General features: G+C 45.3%; 1 protein-coding gene across 1 annotated transcript in view; it reads right to left on the bottom strand.

The window, feature by feature from the left end:
- Positions 1–5,158: 5,158 nt before the first annotated feature.
- The window catches only part of C2CD3 (C2 domain containing 3 centriole elongation regulator), an 81,686-nt gene continuing 72,003 nt past the window's right edge, over positions 5,159–14,841 (bottom strand). Inside the window, exon 33 of the mRNA XM_061629107.1 lies at positions 5,159–6,838. Within this exon, the coding sequence (XP_061485091.1) occupies positions 6,689–6,838 (150 nt within the window). The 3' untranslated portion in view covers positions 5,159–6,688. The remainder of the gene's footprint in view (positions 6,839–14,841) is intronic.

The raw sequence follows: 14,841 nt of genomic DNA on the forward strand, positions 1-14,841 counted from the left end.
CAAAAGCTACATCAAAGACATCACTGTAAATTGCTTATCTGTTCCTTTTTCTCAGTAACAGCGTTGCGAGCTTGTTCTTTGGATCCTGGCCCCGCAGCCAAAAGGCAGAAGAGGCATGGTCTGTCAGCCTGCCAGCCTCTTACTGTTTCTGGGACATCCAGTTCGTGAGAGGGGCACCATTTGTTTATGGAACTCCAGGCTATTTGATAGCACCGCCGCAATCCGCCTTTGCGTCTGATGAGGCAGCACATTCAAATTGCTTCATTGTCTCAGCTGAGAACCCTGAGCTCATACCAAGTGACAGTGGATGGCAGCAGTCCAAGGCGGCAAAGGGGCAGGTATTACAGCTGCAGTTTGCAGTGGGTGGTGGTGGTGTCTGGCCGTTAGCATCTTTGACAGAGGCAAGTTCGCACAAAGCGTAGCAGAGAATCCTTACTGTTGTCCAGCAGTGTGGAAAATTAAAACTTCTTGTGATCATAACTGAGGTACAGATCTTTCTAGGTCATGGAGGACAGTCCGGCAAGGTGAAAACAGCAACGAAAAGGATTATCTTACTAGATCAGACTGGAGTCCATCTACTCTAATTGCAGCACATCACATAAATGTCCTGATGCACAACCTATACTCTGGACAAGAGGCTACTGTAAGGACAGAATATGGAGAAGCTGATTGGTTTCCCATCGGAAAGGGTGTGAGACAGGGGTGTATTTTATCACCCTATTTGTTTAATCTATACGCAGAACATATCATACGGAAAGCGGGATTGGACCAAGATGAAGGAGGTGTGAAAATTGGAGGGAGAAATATCAATAATTTAAGATATGCAGATGATACCATACTACTAGCAGAAACCAGTAATGATCTGAAACTAATGCTGTTGCAAGTTAAAGAGGAAAGCACAAAAGCAGGACTACAGCTGAAAGTCAAAAAGACTAAAGTAATGACAACAGAAGAATTATGGAACTTTAAAGTTGACAATGAGGATATTGAACTTGTCAAGGATTATCAATACCTTGACACACTCATTAATCAAAATGGAGACAATAGTCAAGAAATCAGAAGAAGGCTAGGACTGGGGAGGTCAGCTGTGAGAAAACTAGAAAAGGTCCTCAAATGCAAAGATGTATGACTGAACACTAAAGTCAGGATCATTCAGACCATGGTATTCCCTATCTCTATGTATGGATGTGAAAGTTGGACAGTGAAAAAAGCGGATAAGAGAAAAATCAACTCATTTGAAATGTGCTGTTGGAGGAGAGCTTTGCTGATACCATGGACTGCAAAAAAGACAAATAATTGGGTGTTAGAACAAATTAAGAAGATCCTCCGTGGCGCAGAGTGGTAAGCGGCGGTAACACAGCCGATGCTCTGCTCACAGCCGGAGTTTGATTCCAACGGAAGGAGGAAGTCGAATCTCCGGTAAAAGGGGTCGAGGTCCACTCAGCCTTCCATCCATCCGTGGTCGGTAAAATGAGTACCCGGCATACGCTGGGGGATAAATAAAGGCCAGGGAAGGAACTGGCAAACTCACCCCATATATACGGTCTGCCTTGTAAACGTCGCAAGACATCACCTAAGAGTCGGAAACGACTCGCACTGTAAGTGCGGGGACACCTTTACCTTTTTAGAACAAATTAAGCTTTGCGAATACCATGGACTGCGAAAAAGAGAAATAATTGGGTGCTAGAACAAATTAAACCAGAACTATCACTAGAAGCTAAAATGATGAAACTGAGGTTATCATACTTTGAACACATAATGAGAAGACATGATTCATTAGAAAAGATAATAATGCTGGGAAAAACAGAAGGGAGTAGAAAAAGAGGAAGGCCAAACAAGAGATGGATTCATTCCATAAAGGAAGCCACAGACCTGAACTTACACGATCTGAACAGGGTGGTTCATGACAGATGCTCTTGGAGGTCGCTGATTCATAGGGTTGCCATAAGTCGTAGTCGACTTGGAGGCACAGAACAACACATAAATGTAAGAAGAGACCTGCAGCTAGAACAGACCAAAGGAGGCCCAACTAGTCCAGCATCATCTTCTCACATCTTGAGTCCAACCAGATGCTTGTTGTTGTTAATTTGGTTTCAGACATATGGGAAAGCCCACAAGCAGGATGTGGGTGCAACAGATCTCCCTGCTTGTGATTCCCAGCAACTGGTATTGAGGCATACTGACTCTGACAGTGGGGCTAGTAGCCATTGATAGCCTCATCTTCCATGGATTTGTCTAAACCTACGCCTCCACAATAGTGATGTTTAACCCCTTTTTGCTTGAAGAAACCCTGGTACCATGACCACCCTGGCATCATGATATCATGCAGAACCCCAAATCCCCTCTTCTTCCCAATGAACAAACTGAAAACTGGCAATATGTAACCCAAGTAAAGAAAATAATTACATATACCTTGACTGTTTCTGTAGGGCTGTGCAAGGAACCCTTGATTCAGTTTGGGGCCCAAATTGGTGATCCTGATTGGACCCCAAACCAAATTGGGGGGGCGTTGATGTTTAATTAGAGTTTTAAACCCTAATTAAACATGTGGTCAGCAGTATGGGGGGGAGGGGAAAGGAAACTCTTGCCTGCACCATCTCCTCGACAGCTCCAGATTGCTCAAGGTGGACCTGACCTGACCTGACCTGGAGCTGCCTGAACGTGTCTGGACGAATCCCAGTGGGACCGGTTCAGTTTGCGTTTTGTCTAGTCAGATTCACAGCCATGTTGTTTTGTCATAACGTCCAGCAATAGAGGCCAATTTTGAAAATTCAGCACCTGAGATTGCAAGATGCATCGCGAGGTTAAGCCAGGTCCCACGCACATGACGGGCCTGCGCAAAAGGGTCAAGTGAAGTGTCTGAGACTGGAGCTCGCAAAATTTTGCAGAAGGCAGTGGGGATGCTTATGGAAGCCAAGGGGTCTATGGAACCTCTGGCTGGAAAACTTGGCTGCAGAAGCTCCCCATCAAGGCCTTTCCACTTGTCCTCAGCATCTGGTACACAGGCAGAGGCAGCCTCTGAATGCACAGGTTCTATTCTTAGCTATCGTAACTAACAGCCCCAAACACAGTAGGGTAAGAAATTTGTTTGAAACAATTAAAATGCAACCATATCATGAGCAAGCTTCTAAATTCCCCCAAAGCTCTTAATTCGGGGGGAAAAATCCTAAGCGTATATTGTAAGATGGTTTAGACCAGTGGTTCTCAAACATTTTTGGTTTGTGGCGCACTGTAAAACATACAAAAATTTTCTGGCGCACTTCGTGTACAAAATTAAAAATAATGTATTTTAAACTATGAATAAAAACAACTTAAACTATAGAAAACTATTACATACCCTATACAAATAGGGTTCTTCTCATTTTTAAAATATACTTTCATAATATTTGAGGCACACCTAGCCACCTTTTAGGGCGCACCAGTGTGCCTGGGCGCACCGTTTGAGGATCACTGGTTTAGACAGTGAGATGGGGCTCTCACCAGCCCCAAGCAGCTGTAGTCCAGAGTATCTGGAGAGTGCTTCTCCATTCAATGACAAGCAGTTTGTGTGAACAGCTCCCTTCCCTGCGGTCATTTTTATCACATCATTGCAACCCTCCCACCTCGCCCTATAAGTAGAGATGTCAAATTTCCAGAAATTTTGAAGCCATGGAAAAAAAACAGTTTCCCCATTTTTTTCAAAAAAAAAGAAATTTTCAGAAAAATTGAAAAATGCAATATTAGCACTTTTTACAGATTGAAAGTCACTTTCTTACTTCAGGAACATCAAATGTAATTATGTACAAGTTGGGTTGGCATAAAATTATCACATCTGGTATATTAAAAGTACATTTTATTCAAACAATGATTACAAATTGAATTTACTTTTTAAATTTTTTACTTTTTTTGGTAACAAATGGATCTACAAAATCCTGAACTGTAAGGAACCTCTTTTGTTTTGCCAGTTTATGAGGAGCAGGCAAAAAACAATTTTAAAAAACCAGAAGAAACCATCAACATTAATAACACAGGACATTATTTATGTCTCCGCTAGTCCTCCGCAGTGTCATAAAGCATCCATTCCCATAAAAAGAACTGAGAAAAAGGGAGGGACCAAGATTCAATGAAACCTTTTATTCATCATGGTAAAATAAAACATTCCATAATCTGTTTTTTCTTCATTTTTTTTCAATTTTTCAGAAAAAAACAAAAAACGGCTTCAGGAAAGAACTGTTTCCCCCCAAATTTTTCCATCTTTTTCTGGGCCTTCACATCTCTACATATAAGTGACTCATCCAGATCTTTCAGAGGAACTGTGGTAGGCCAATAAAGAGGATCTTGTAGATCCCTCTGCCTCCATCTTCCTCGCAGGGCAAGTGCCTGCTCTTTGTCATCCACTGCAGGGGTGGGCAGACTTCAGGCTTGCAGGAACTACTTTTTTACTTGAACCCCAACATCCACAGAATTGGAACCAGGGGCACAAGGCATAAATTTAGAATTGAAGAATGCTGAGCCCAGGCATTTGCTTTTGACTACCAGAACAGAACGGATCCCACAGCCCTTTTCCAGCTTTTTAAAAATTTCAACAGTATAATTGGGGGGGGGGGAGAAGAGAATCGGATTGTTGTTTAACAATAGTTAAACAATTGGGAGTCAGAAATCCTTGAAATACTGGAAATAATCTAGAGCAGGGATGGGGAACCCTTTACAGCCTGAGGGCCGCTTTCTCTTCTGGGCAACCTTCTGAGGGCCACATGCCAGTTGTGGACAGGGCTGCAGGCAAAGGCGGGCAGAGCAATGAGTGTAAAGTTTAGCTTGCTACAGTAGTCGCTATACATACTCACACTCCTCTCTATCCTCCATCCAGGCAAGTCAGCAGAGCTCAAGGACACCTTCCAGCCAGGGACCACTTTGGTTGTGCAGCAGGGCGAGTGAGGGGTGTGGCCTGGGGAGAGGGGGTGTGGTCTAGAAAGAGTTCCAAGGGCCAGACAGAGAGGCCCAGAGGGCCGGAGTCAGCTCCCAGGCCTGAGGCCCTCTACTCGTGACCTAAAGATCTACCGGTAGATCACAATCTACCATCTGCCACCAAAAATTTATAGTGCCCGCTAGGAAGTTTCAGCATTATATAAACAACCACTGCATAAAACATTACTTAATTATTAAAGAAATATGCTTGAGGTCACAAAAATATAAATGTCATTTTATTGTGTAAAAGATTCATAACTGTTAAAAAGTGACCCTTTACAAATAAATTAGCATGGTTTCCATTTAGGACTGTAACTTTTCAAGATCTGATGAGCTTTTTTGATGTAAATACGTGAAATAATTTATATCCACAATATTACTTATATTTAACAAAAAGTACTTGTTTCTTATCAATATATTCACAATTCTGATTCAGTGGTGTGCAATTTGCACAACTCAACTGGGATGCGCATTTGCAAAGTGTGCAAACAGAGGGTGCCCCTTTCTGCCCAATGCCGAGGAAATCTCCACATTCACAGAGCATTTCACAATACTGAAAAGAAGAGAACAGCCCTGGCTCATCTGAGTCCCTGCAGAGTCTTAGTCTGAGGCCAGTGTCCTTGCGTTGCCATTTTGTATGTTGTCAAAAGTATTCAGATGCACACGAGACCCGTACTCAAGGTGGGAACTGTAGTCTTGCAAAAAATACTAAGTGCAAAACAAGGCATTTTTCACCTTGTACATTCTACCTTCAGGATTGGAACCCTGGGCTGTGTTATAAGGATAAGAAAAGCAAAATATCAACTTTCATCTCCCACACTAGGCTTTCACAGATCACACTCTTCTGCCCAGAAAAGGTATTTCTATATGAAATAGATTTTATTTCCATTGCTTAGCTTGAAAAAGAAAATCCAAGTCGGCCTTAAAAACAACAACAACCCAACTCTTTATAAATTAGAGGTAGGGAGAGGTGGATACTTAGGAGGTTTGATATTTCGGAATCAAAAGGAAGGAAATTTGTCAAGTGTCTCAAAGCAAAAGAGGCTGGCTGTGTGGAAGAGCTGGTGCTACCGCTGGAAGCCTGGTATTGGTGTTACGTGGGTGGCACGGTCACCGTTCCAGTGCTGCTCCTTCTCAAGGCTGCCACAGTAAAGCCAGGCAAGCCACAGACCTTACAGCAGCCCCTCCTCAACACACTTTGGAACTCCGGGTTAGCAGCACGATAATGGGGAGGGCCATCCTGGGTGACTCCTTGCAGGGTGGTCCAGGGCCTTTCATGTGTCTTGGCAGCACCAGCAGCAACTCACGCTGCAGCAGAGTAACGCAAGAACCCAGGTGAGGAGAAGGAGCTGAATGCAGTGAGGGGCAAGGACAAAGGCACCTTCAAGCTCAGATCCAAACTGTGCAACCATTGCTGCTGTGCCCATACCCTAACTACCTGGCTGATTTGACTAACTCCAAGTGTCTTCCTAGGAGGGACAGGCACACATGCTGTCTCTTGGGTATACGATAACTGACACATCTCCCTCTTTTACACCATTACAGAACTTCTATGCATACAAAGAGGGCTTGTACAGGTCTTTATAGTCTTCTCAGAATCACACCGGATTTGGGCTGCCGGGACACGTGCCTTCTGAAGCACCTCAAACGAGCCAGCTGTTTCCAGCAAGGCCAAGCTGCTGTCTCTGCAGGGAGCTCCAGCGTTGGAGCCAAGGCTGCTGGGCCTCCCTGCCCACTCACTGTGCTATTGTTTTTTTGAGAACTGTGCTGAAAATATTCTAGCGATCCTTTTCATTTCCTCTTCTGGCACCTCAGCTGGCGTCATGCTCAGGTTGTGACGGTTCTGCCTTCGGTACGGGATTCTCCCAGCAGCGGCAACGGCACCACTTCCAGCCTGAAACAGAAAGCAACGTTGCACTCACTTCCTCTTAGGACACAAGCAGGGGCAGCGGCAGCTGTTTGCCAATCATAGGAACACAGGAAGATGCCTTACACTGAGTCAGACCATTGGCCAGCTAGCTCAGTACTGTCTACACTGACTGGCAGTGGCTCTCCAGGGTTGGAGTCTTTCCCAGCTCTACCTGGAGATGGCAGGGATTGGACCCAGGACCAAGCAGCTGCTCTGCCACTGAGCTACCAACCTTCCCCATCATGTGGCAATACTGCTTAAAGCAACAACAGAAGCATAATTTCTTCATCAGGCCTAGTTGTAAATTTCCAGCAACATTTCTTTCTATCCAAATGGGCCACATTGTCAAGCTAGATATTTAAGTAATCTTGAAAGTAAATTTTTTTTCCAAGATAAAAGGTAGCTCCTAACTCATCTCCTCAGAGATTAGCCGCACAAACATGCCAACTGTGCTGTGGCTGCATTTTTTTCACTGGGAGGTTCTTCTACCCCAGTTATGGTCCCTGACAATGCTACATCTCATGCATGAAAGACTGGGGCTTACTGGAGAAGACATGGAAAGCCTTGCTCATCTGTGCACTTTACAACTCAAGAGAGCTAGACATCTGTTCCAACACTAGCTATGGGGAGCACAGCTTGCATTTCTTGGTCTAAAGAGCCCCGCCAAGCATGGTGAGTGTTGCCACATTTCCCCTAAGCTGTCAAAAGCAGACGGTGGGAAGAGCACGGAAACAGGCAGGGCCAGACCAGGGCACGAGGCAGATGGCAGTCTGAGGCAGCCAATTTTGGGTGTCCTGAGATGGCAGCAAATTGTTAGTTTTTAAATGTATTCTTATATTTTAAAAATATTATTATTATTAAATTATTACATTTATTATTATTTATTAAATTTATACCCCGCTTTTCCTCCCAGAAAGAGCCCAGGGTGGCAAACAAAAACACTAAAAGCATTTTAAAACATCTTAAAAAGAAAATACTTTAAAACATATTAAAAGAAAACATCTTTTTTTAAAAAAAAGCTTAAAAAACATCTTAAAAAGCAATTCCAGCATAGACACAGACTGGCATAAGGTCTCTTGTTAAAAGGCTTGTTGAAAGAGGAAGGTCTTCAGTAGGTGCCGAAAAGATAACAGAGATGGTGCCTGTCTAATATTTAGCGGGAGGGAATTCCAAAGGTGCCACCACACTAAAGCTCTGCATTAGACAGAGGCAGCCTGGTTAACTTGGGCTCTTTCACAGCAAATGTAACACTGGCACAGTCATTCACAGCCCCCAGAATAGCTTCACCAAATGGAAACGAAGCACAGGAGCGCGTGGGAGGGTGAGGGACCCTGCTGTTTTGGGCTACTTCACTGCTGCTTTGACTACAAAAACTAGAAGAGCTGAGGAGGCAGGATCTCCTTGCCCCTTTCCATGAACTGTAGAGGCAGAATGACAAAAATAAGCAACCAGACATTCATGTTACTGTAGCGCAGTGGCTAAGCGGAAGATGACAGCTGGGAAGTCCCCAGTTCAGATCTCGCCAGCCATGAGCTCACACGGTAGCCTGAGGCTAGCCATCTCTCTCGCTCTCTCTGCCTCAGAGACTCCTCCCTGCCCCCTAACTACACAGGAGGGGAACAGTGCCCTATCTTTAAGAGTTTATTTGTTCAGAAAAATATTAACACCTCGGGTGTTAACAAGACTCAATATAACGGAAGTGATTAGAGAAATAGATAAAAACGGTAGATAAAATGACAATTTAAAACATAAGAAGAGGGCCAGGCAAAAATCACACAAAAGGTTAGGAATATAGGAAGCTCCTTATACCGAGTCAGGCCATTGGCCCATCTAGCTCAGTACTGCCTACACTGACTGGCAGCAGCTCTCCTGGGTTTCAGGCAGGAGTCTCTCCCAGCCCTGCCTGGAGATGCCGTTGGGGATGGGACCTGGGATCTCCTTTTTGCAAGTAGCAGACACTTTACCACTGAGCTACGGCCCTGACAGATACACTTCCCAGTGGCGATGGAACACTATCAGAGAGGGGGGGCCTGGTGGTTCTCCTGGGGCAGGGAGTTCCCAATGGCTGGGCGCTGGAGAGGGCCAGAAGCTCCGTGCAGAAACCTCTGCAGTGCAGCTAGAGGCCCCGGGTTCAATTCCCGGCACTTTCAGGTAAGACTAGGAAAGATCAGTGCTGGAAACCTGGAGAGACACTGCCAGTCAGTGCAGACAATACTGAGCTAGATAACTCTGTATAAGGCAGCCCCCAATATCTCTCGCAATCCCCAAAGGAACCTTCCCCCTCCCTCAGTGACCTTGGTGGATGTGCAGGTTCACTGTTGTAAGGACAACAACAGGACAATGTATTTAAAATGCTTTAACACCATCTAATTATTATTAATTATTTTTACTACTACCACCACCACCACCCAACTTTCACCATAAGGTCCCAGTAATTTAAAATACAACATTTGAAACGGTTTTGAACAAATTACAAATGCCACAATTTTGCTTAAGTTGCCTAATTTGTACAGGATCCTGACACATATCACCCTGGTGAATAATCTTGGCTTTTTCAAAATGCAGAACACATACAGCCCTGGCTGCATAATACGCTTGCCCTGAATCCTTCCTCGGGAAGGGGTTTGCATCCAAACCAGAACAAAACTCAGAAGTCAAACTCTGGTCTGCAACACTTAAGCCTTGAGTTGGGAATAAGCCTCTTTCGCTCTTCTGCAGGACTGGCTCCCGGTCCCAAGCTAAACACACACCAGCAGTCATCTCAGCTTCCACCTACCTAGTGGAGCGGCTTCTCTCTATCAAGGTTGCAAGTCTAGACCCTGAGGAAGGGTCACTGATTACTGAAATAGCCTGCCTAAGGAAATGGCGCCATTTTTGGCTAGGTGGACCTCAACCAACTGAAACTGGTTCTCAAGCTTGCCTTCATCCTGTGGGTTGAGGCACTCCTTCTCCCTCCACCTTCCTCTGCCAAAAGACTGAATGTTTGCAAGTGCCCAAACACGGGACACAAGCATGTCCCATCTATCCCATGTGCATAATTACAGGATCTGCCAGCTCAGCTGCTATTTTCACAGGAGAGTGTCCTTAAATAAATAAATGAAAGCAAGCCCGGCTTTCTCAACAGGGTTCGTGCAGCCCTGTGGTGGATCCTGAAGCTGCAGATCTGGCAGCAACTCGTTCTGGCTCCATTGCTTCAGGTAGAATTTCGGGTATGCCTCCCTGCCCCCTTTCTCTCTCACACAGTGGCGCACAGTCTGTGGCTCTTATCACAGTATCTATCGAAGGGTCTTTTTACTCAGGCATGCATTTTGTGGTCAGGGAAGGGTTAGCATTAAGTCCCCTTGCAGAGGCATTGGAGGACTGGGATCTCTTCTCGATCGTCCCAGAGTGCAGGACATGGAATGACGGGCTCAAGTTGCAGGAAGCCAGATTTCGACTGGACATCAGGAAAAACTTCCTAACTGTTATAGTCATGTGACAATGGAATTAATGACCTAGAGAGGTAGTGGGCTCTCCGACACTGGAGGCCTTCAAGAGGCAGCTGGACAGCCATTTGTTGGGAATGCTTTGATCTAGATTCCTGCATTGAGCAGGGGGTTGGACTTGATGGCCTTATAGGCCCCTTCCAACTCTACCATTCCATGATTCTAGGCCATGTTTGGTGATCTTATTGATTCTAAATGCGGCAACCCATCCTGAGCTGTTTCTGACAAGATGGGTTAAAAATATAAAAGAGATGTTACTTGCATTGTTTTTTACATGCATTCTATTTCTATATTTGTATACTTAGGGCCACTTAAATGTTGATGCCGCTCTTAAGCAGCTCGTTCTCTCTCCCTGCCATTGGCCCAGGCAAGTGTTGTTGCAACAGCTGAAAACACTAAAGTTACGGAACATGCAGCCAGCTCCAGCCAGCTCTGAGCCTGTGTTTTTGACCTTTGTACAGCTTAAGTCAGCAAGTGAACAGAAAAAAAGAACTGTGCACTCAGGCATTTCCTAAAGCCTCCTCCGCTACCGCTGTGTTCCCCCACAGTTTCAACTGGCATGCCTGAGAATGGCTTAGCATGTTTCCTCTTTCAATGCCAGGCCTGTGAATTCAGCTTGAGCTGAGCTGACAGGATGTGGCTTCGGATTCAAGAAGGTTGCCTCTTTCTGGCTTATTCTGAGATAAGTAAGCTGGATGATCTCCAGTTTGGGCAGCTGCCTAAACCTCAAAGGGAGCGATTTGCAGCAGTCCTATGGACTTTAACAGGGCTACTGTGGAGCAAGTTTTACAATTCCAGAATGAAAGCTCTGGGAGCCTCTTGCAGCAGCAACCAGGAGTCTGGAGGCATCTTAAACTTGCACATTTACTGGGGTACAAAAGAGCTTTCAATGAAAATGGATCTTGAAAGCAGAGGTCCCATACACAAGTTCATCAGAGGAAGTAAAATGAGATTCAAACACTTAGATACAAGCTCATGGACAAGTAGAGGCACATCCAACTTTTGGGGCTGGGATCAATTTGCATGATTCCACCCGTGCAAAAACCTTCATTTGCAGCGACTGAGCATTAAACTAGGATCTCTGTCCCAAAGGAAAAGAAGCCGAATCAAATCTGTCTGGGAATCCAAGAATTAAAACTCTATAGCAGCCTTCGTCAACCTGATGGCCTCCTGATGGTTTAGACTACAACTCCCATCAATCCCAGCCAGCAGGTTGGAAGAAGCCGCTCTCTAGGAACAAAGCAACAGGCAGCAGGATCTAGACCAGCGGTTCCCAAACTCCCCCCCCAGACCGCTTGAAAGTTGCTGAGGGTCTTGGCAGACCACTTGCATTATTTTTCTGCCTGTTGTAGCCATTGCAATGGGCTCTGCTAGATGCTGTGTGATGTTTAATTGTATTCTTATTTCTTCTTATATTTCTCACACACTGTAGTTTATTGTCTTACATTTTGAATTCCATCGAAATAAAAGACGCAATAAGAATATAACTAAACATTGCTGATTCAGGGGCATCCAGTGAGCCACTGTGAGAACAGGATGCAGGACTAGATGGGCCACTGGCCTGATCCAGCAATATGGCTCTTCTTGTGTTCTTATGTTCTTCACAATCAACTGTGCATGTTTAACGCACGTGACGCACGTGCCCTCTCCCATCTCTAACCACAAATCCACAGAGACGCTGCAGACCACTGGAATGAAGCTCACAGTCCACTGGTGGTCCGCAGGCCACAGTTTGGGAGACCCTTGTGCCAAATCTGCTCTTCAGGACAAGAAGCACCGGAGATGTCTGCCTCCTTCTGCAGAAGAAGAATTAACTGCACAGTGCAGCTGCTGTTGCACAACCTCCATTTGTTTCATCACTGAATGGTACCAGCTACCTTCTAGTCTGAAAGCTGAGAGCACCTTGTGCTTGCAAAGTAAATGAGGATCACCCAAGTGCAAAAAAGAACCACAACACCAGACAGCGGTTTTTACCAACAGCTTCAGTTTACATCCACCCAACCCCGCCCTTGTAAAACTGCAAAGCCTCTTTTAGGAACAACGTCACCACTGCATAGTTTCCAGAACACCCTTTGCAACCGTGTCATGTTTATTCCGTTCCTTGCCAGGGAAAGCACTAGGGCAGGTTCAGCTTAGGACATGTGTGCAAACCTTCCATGGCTGGCTCAACCATAAGCAATCACATGGGACCCAAAGGCTTCCAGGCCTCCTGGGGCTACGAGGCCTCTTTGCAAACTATCCAAACCAATGATCCGCAGTGCCCTGAGAGTCAGAGCGATTAGTGCAGCTTGGTGGCACAGCTTTGCATGCAGGAGGTCCTTGGCTGAATCCCCAACATCTCCAGTTAAAAAATGCAGCAGAGCTGGGAAAGATCTTGGAAACAGCCAAGGCAAAGCAGTAATGGCTGGGGGCAAAGAAGCAGAGAAGATTATCCAGTGTGTGCCACAGAGTGCCACAGACTTCTGCTTAGACATGCTGTGCGATGCCCAAGCCCATTGGTGTGGGTGTCCTCTGGCACTGACCAGCCTTTCTTGGGGGTGTTGTAACATTTTCCCCTTAAATGTAGCCTGGGGCCATCTTGTGTGAAAGGGTAAATTTACTTTATAAAGAAATGCATAAATGAATGACGTGCATTCCTCAGAAATAACATGCGGACAGGTGAACTTGTGTGTTGTAGCTCAGTGGCAAAGCATCTGCTTTGCACGCAGAAGGTCCCAGGTTCAATCCCCAATCTGGGAAAGAATCCTGGTCTGAAACCCTGGAAAGCCGCTGCCAATCAGTGTAGGCAATACTGAGCTTGATGGACCAATGGTCTGACTCAGTATGCAGCAACTTCCTGTGTTCCATTCGGTGCCCCCCTCCGGGACAGACAGTAGTTCTGACTTTCTATCCAGTGCAAGGAAAAGCAATGAATGCGAGCTCGGCAGTGATGCACATCACTGTCAGAAGCCGCATGTCAGCGCCGCTGGGAAGAGGGAGGCCTCTGTACTGTCTTCAGGAACACAGGGAAGCTGCTTCATCCTACGTCAAGCAATTTCACCTTCCAGCCCAGAGCTGTCTGCCCCGATTGGCAACGGCCCTCTAAGCACTCAAGCAGAGGTCTTACTTGTATACATCGCCTTTAAAATGGAAATTACCAAGGTGGCATACAACGGAAGAACATGAGGTGCACGTTAAACACCATTTAGGTATAAACTCATTTGAAATGTGGTGTTGGAGGAGAGCTTTGCGCATAACATGGACTGCGAAAAAGACAAATAACTGGGTGTTAGAACAAATCAAACCAGAACTATCACTAGAAGCTAAAATGATGAAACTGAGGTTATCATACTTTGGACACATCATGAGAAGACATGACTCACTAGAAAAGACAATAATGCTGGGAAAAACAGAAGGGAGTAGAAAAAGAGGAAGGCCAAGCAAGAGATTATGGGTTGATTCCATAAAGGAAGCCACAGACCTGAACTTACAAGATCTGAACAGGGTGGTCCATGACAGATGCTATTGGAGGTTGCCGATTCATAGGGTCGCCATAAGTTGTAGTTGACTTGGAGGCATATAACAACAACAAGGTATAAACAGTTACACCTGCCATTTCTAAGGAACAATAAAAATTGGGACAATGTATCAAAGACCCAGGAAGGCCTGAGTGACAGATTTAACTTTCTACTAGCTAAGGAAATATCCATATTGTAGGTGCCTCTTGGATATCCAGCAGGAGACCATTCCACAAGCTGGGGGCCACCACAGAAAAATCCTGTCTCCAAGTGGTCATAAGATGATGAGTACTGGCAGAACTTGGGCATGACCCAAAGGGCTTCTTCTGATGTTCACAGTGGGCAAGCAGATCTATACAGGGGGAGGCCTTCTTTCAGAAAACTTGGTCCCAACCTGTGGAGGGCCTTATAAGTCATCAGCAATACCTTAAACCTGATTGAACTTGGGGCATTTTCCAGGCACCATCCACAGAGTGATGCTCTCTTGCTTAAAATTCTTTGGGGCAGGAAGCTCATGTGCCCTGAAGGTTTTTTGGGTGGGGGAACCAGAGAGGTAGCTGGACTCCTGATGCAAGCAAGAGAACGAGCGCCTTCAATAAAGATCCTTTTTTCACATCTACACACTTCCTGACAAGGACGCCTACGGGCATTTGTATCAGCTTGACTTCTGAAGTTAAAAAACAAAAACAGAAGGGGAAGAGAGGACTCATTTTGCAATTAAAATAACATCTGTCTGAGAATAGAAATTTTGCTTTCATTTCTAGTGGCGACCTACACTTTTTTTAAAACAGAACTCATCCTGCGTTGGGAGGTAATGGACTGAGGTGGTAGCAACGAAGGGATTGCTTAATAGTTTGGTGTAAGATAGAGAGGTCCTTAGAGTTAGAATAAGGGAACTACAGGGACTGGAAAACACAACAGGAGGAACAGCATGCACCCAGAGTTACAAGATGGGCCTTTTCCACTGTGGTACCCATTTTGTGGAAGGAGCTCTCTACAGAGACCA

The sequence above is a fragment of the Rhineura floridana genome, chromosome 5, assembly GCF_030035675.1.
Source record: "Rhineura floridana isolate rRhiFlo1 chromosome 5, rRhiFlo1.hap2, whole genome shotgun sequence".
Taxonomy (NCBI): domain Eukaryota; kingdom Metazoa; phylum Chordata; class Lepidosauria; order Squamata; family Rhineuridae; genus Rhineura; species Rhineura floridana.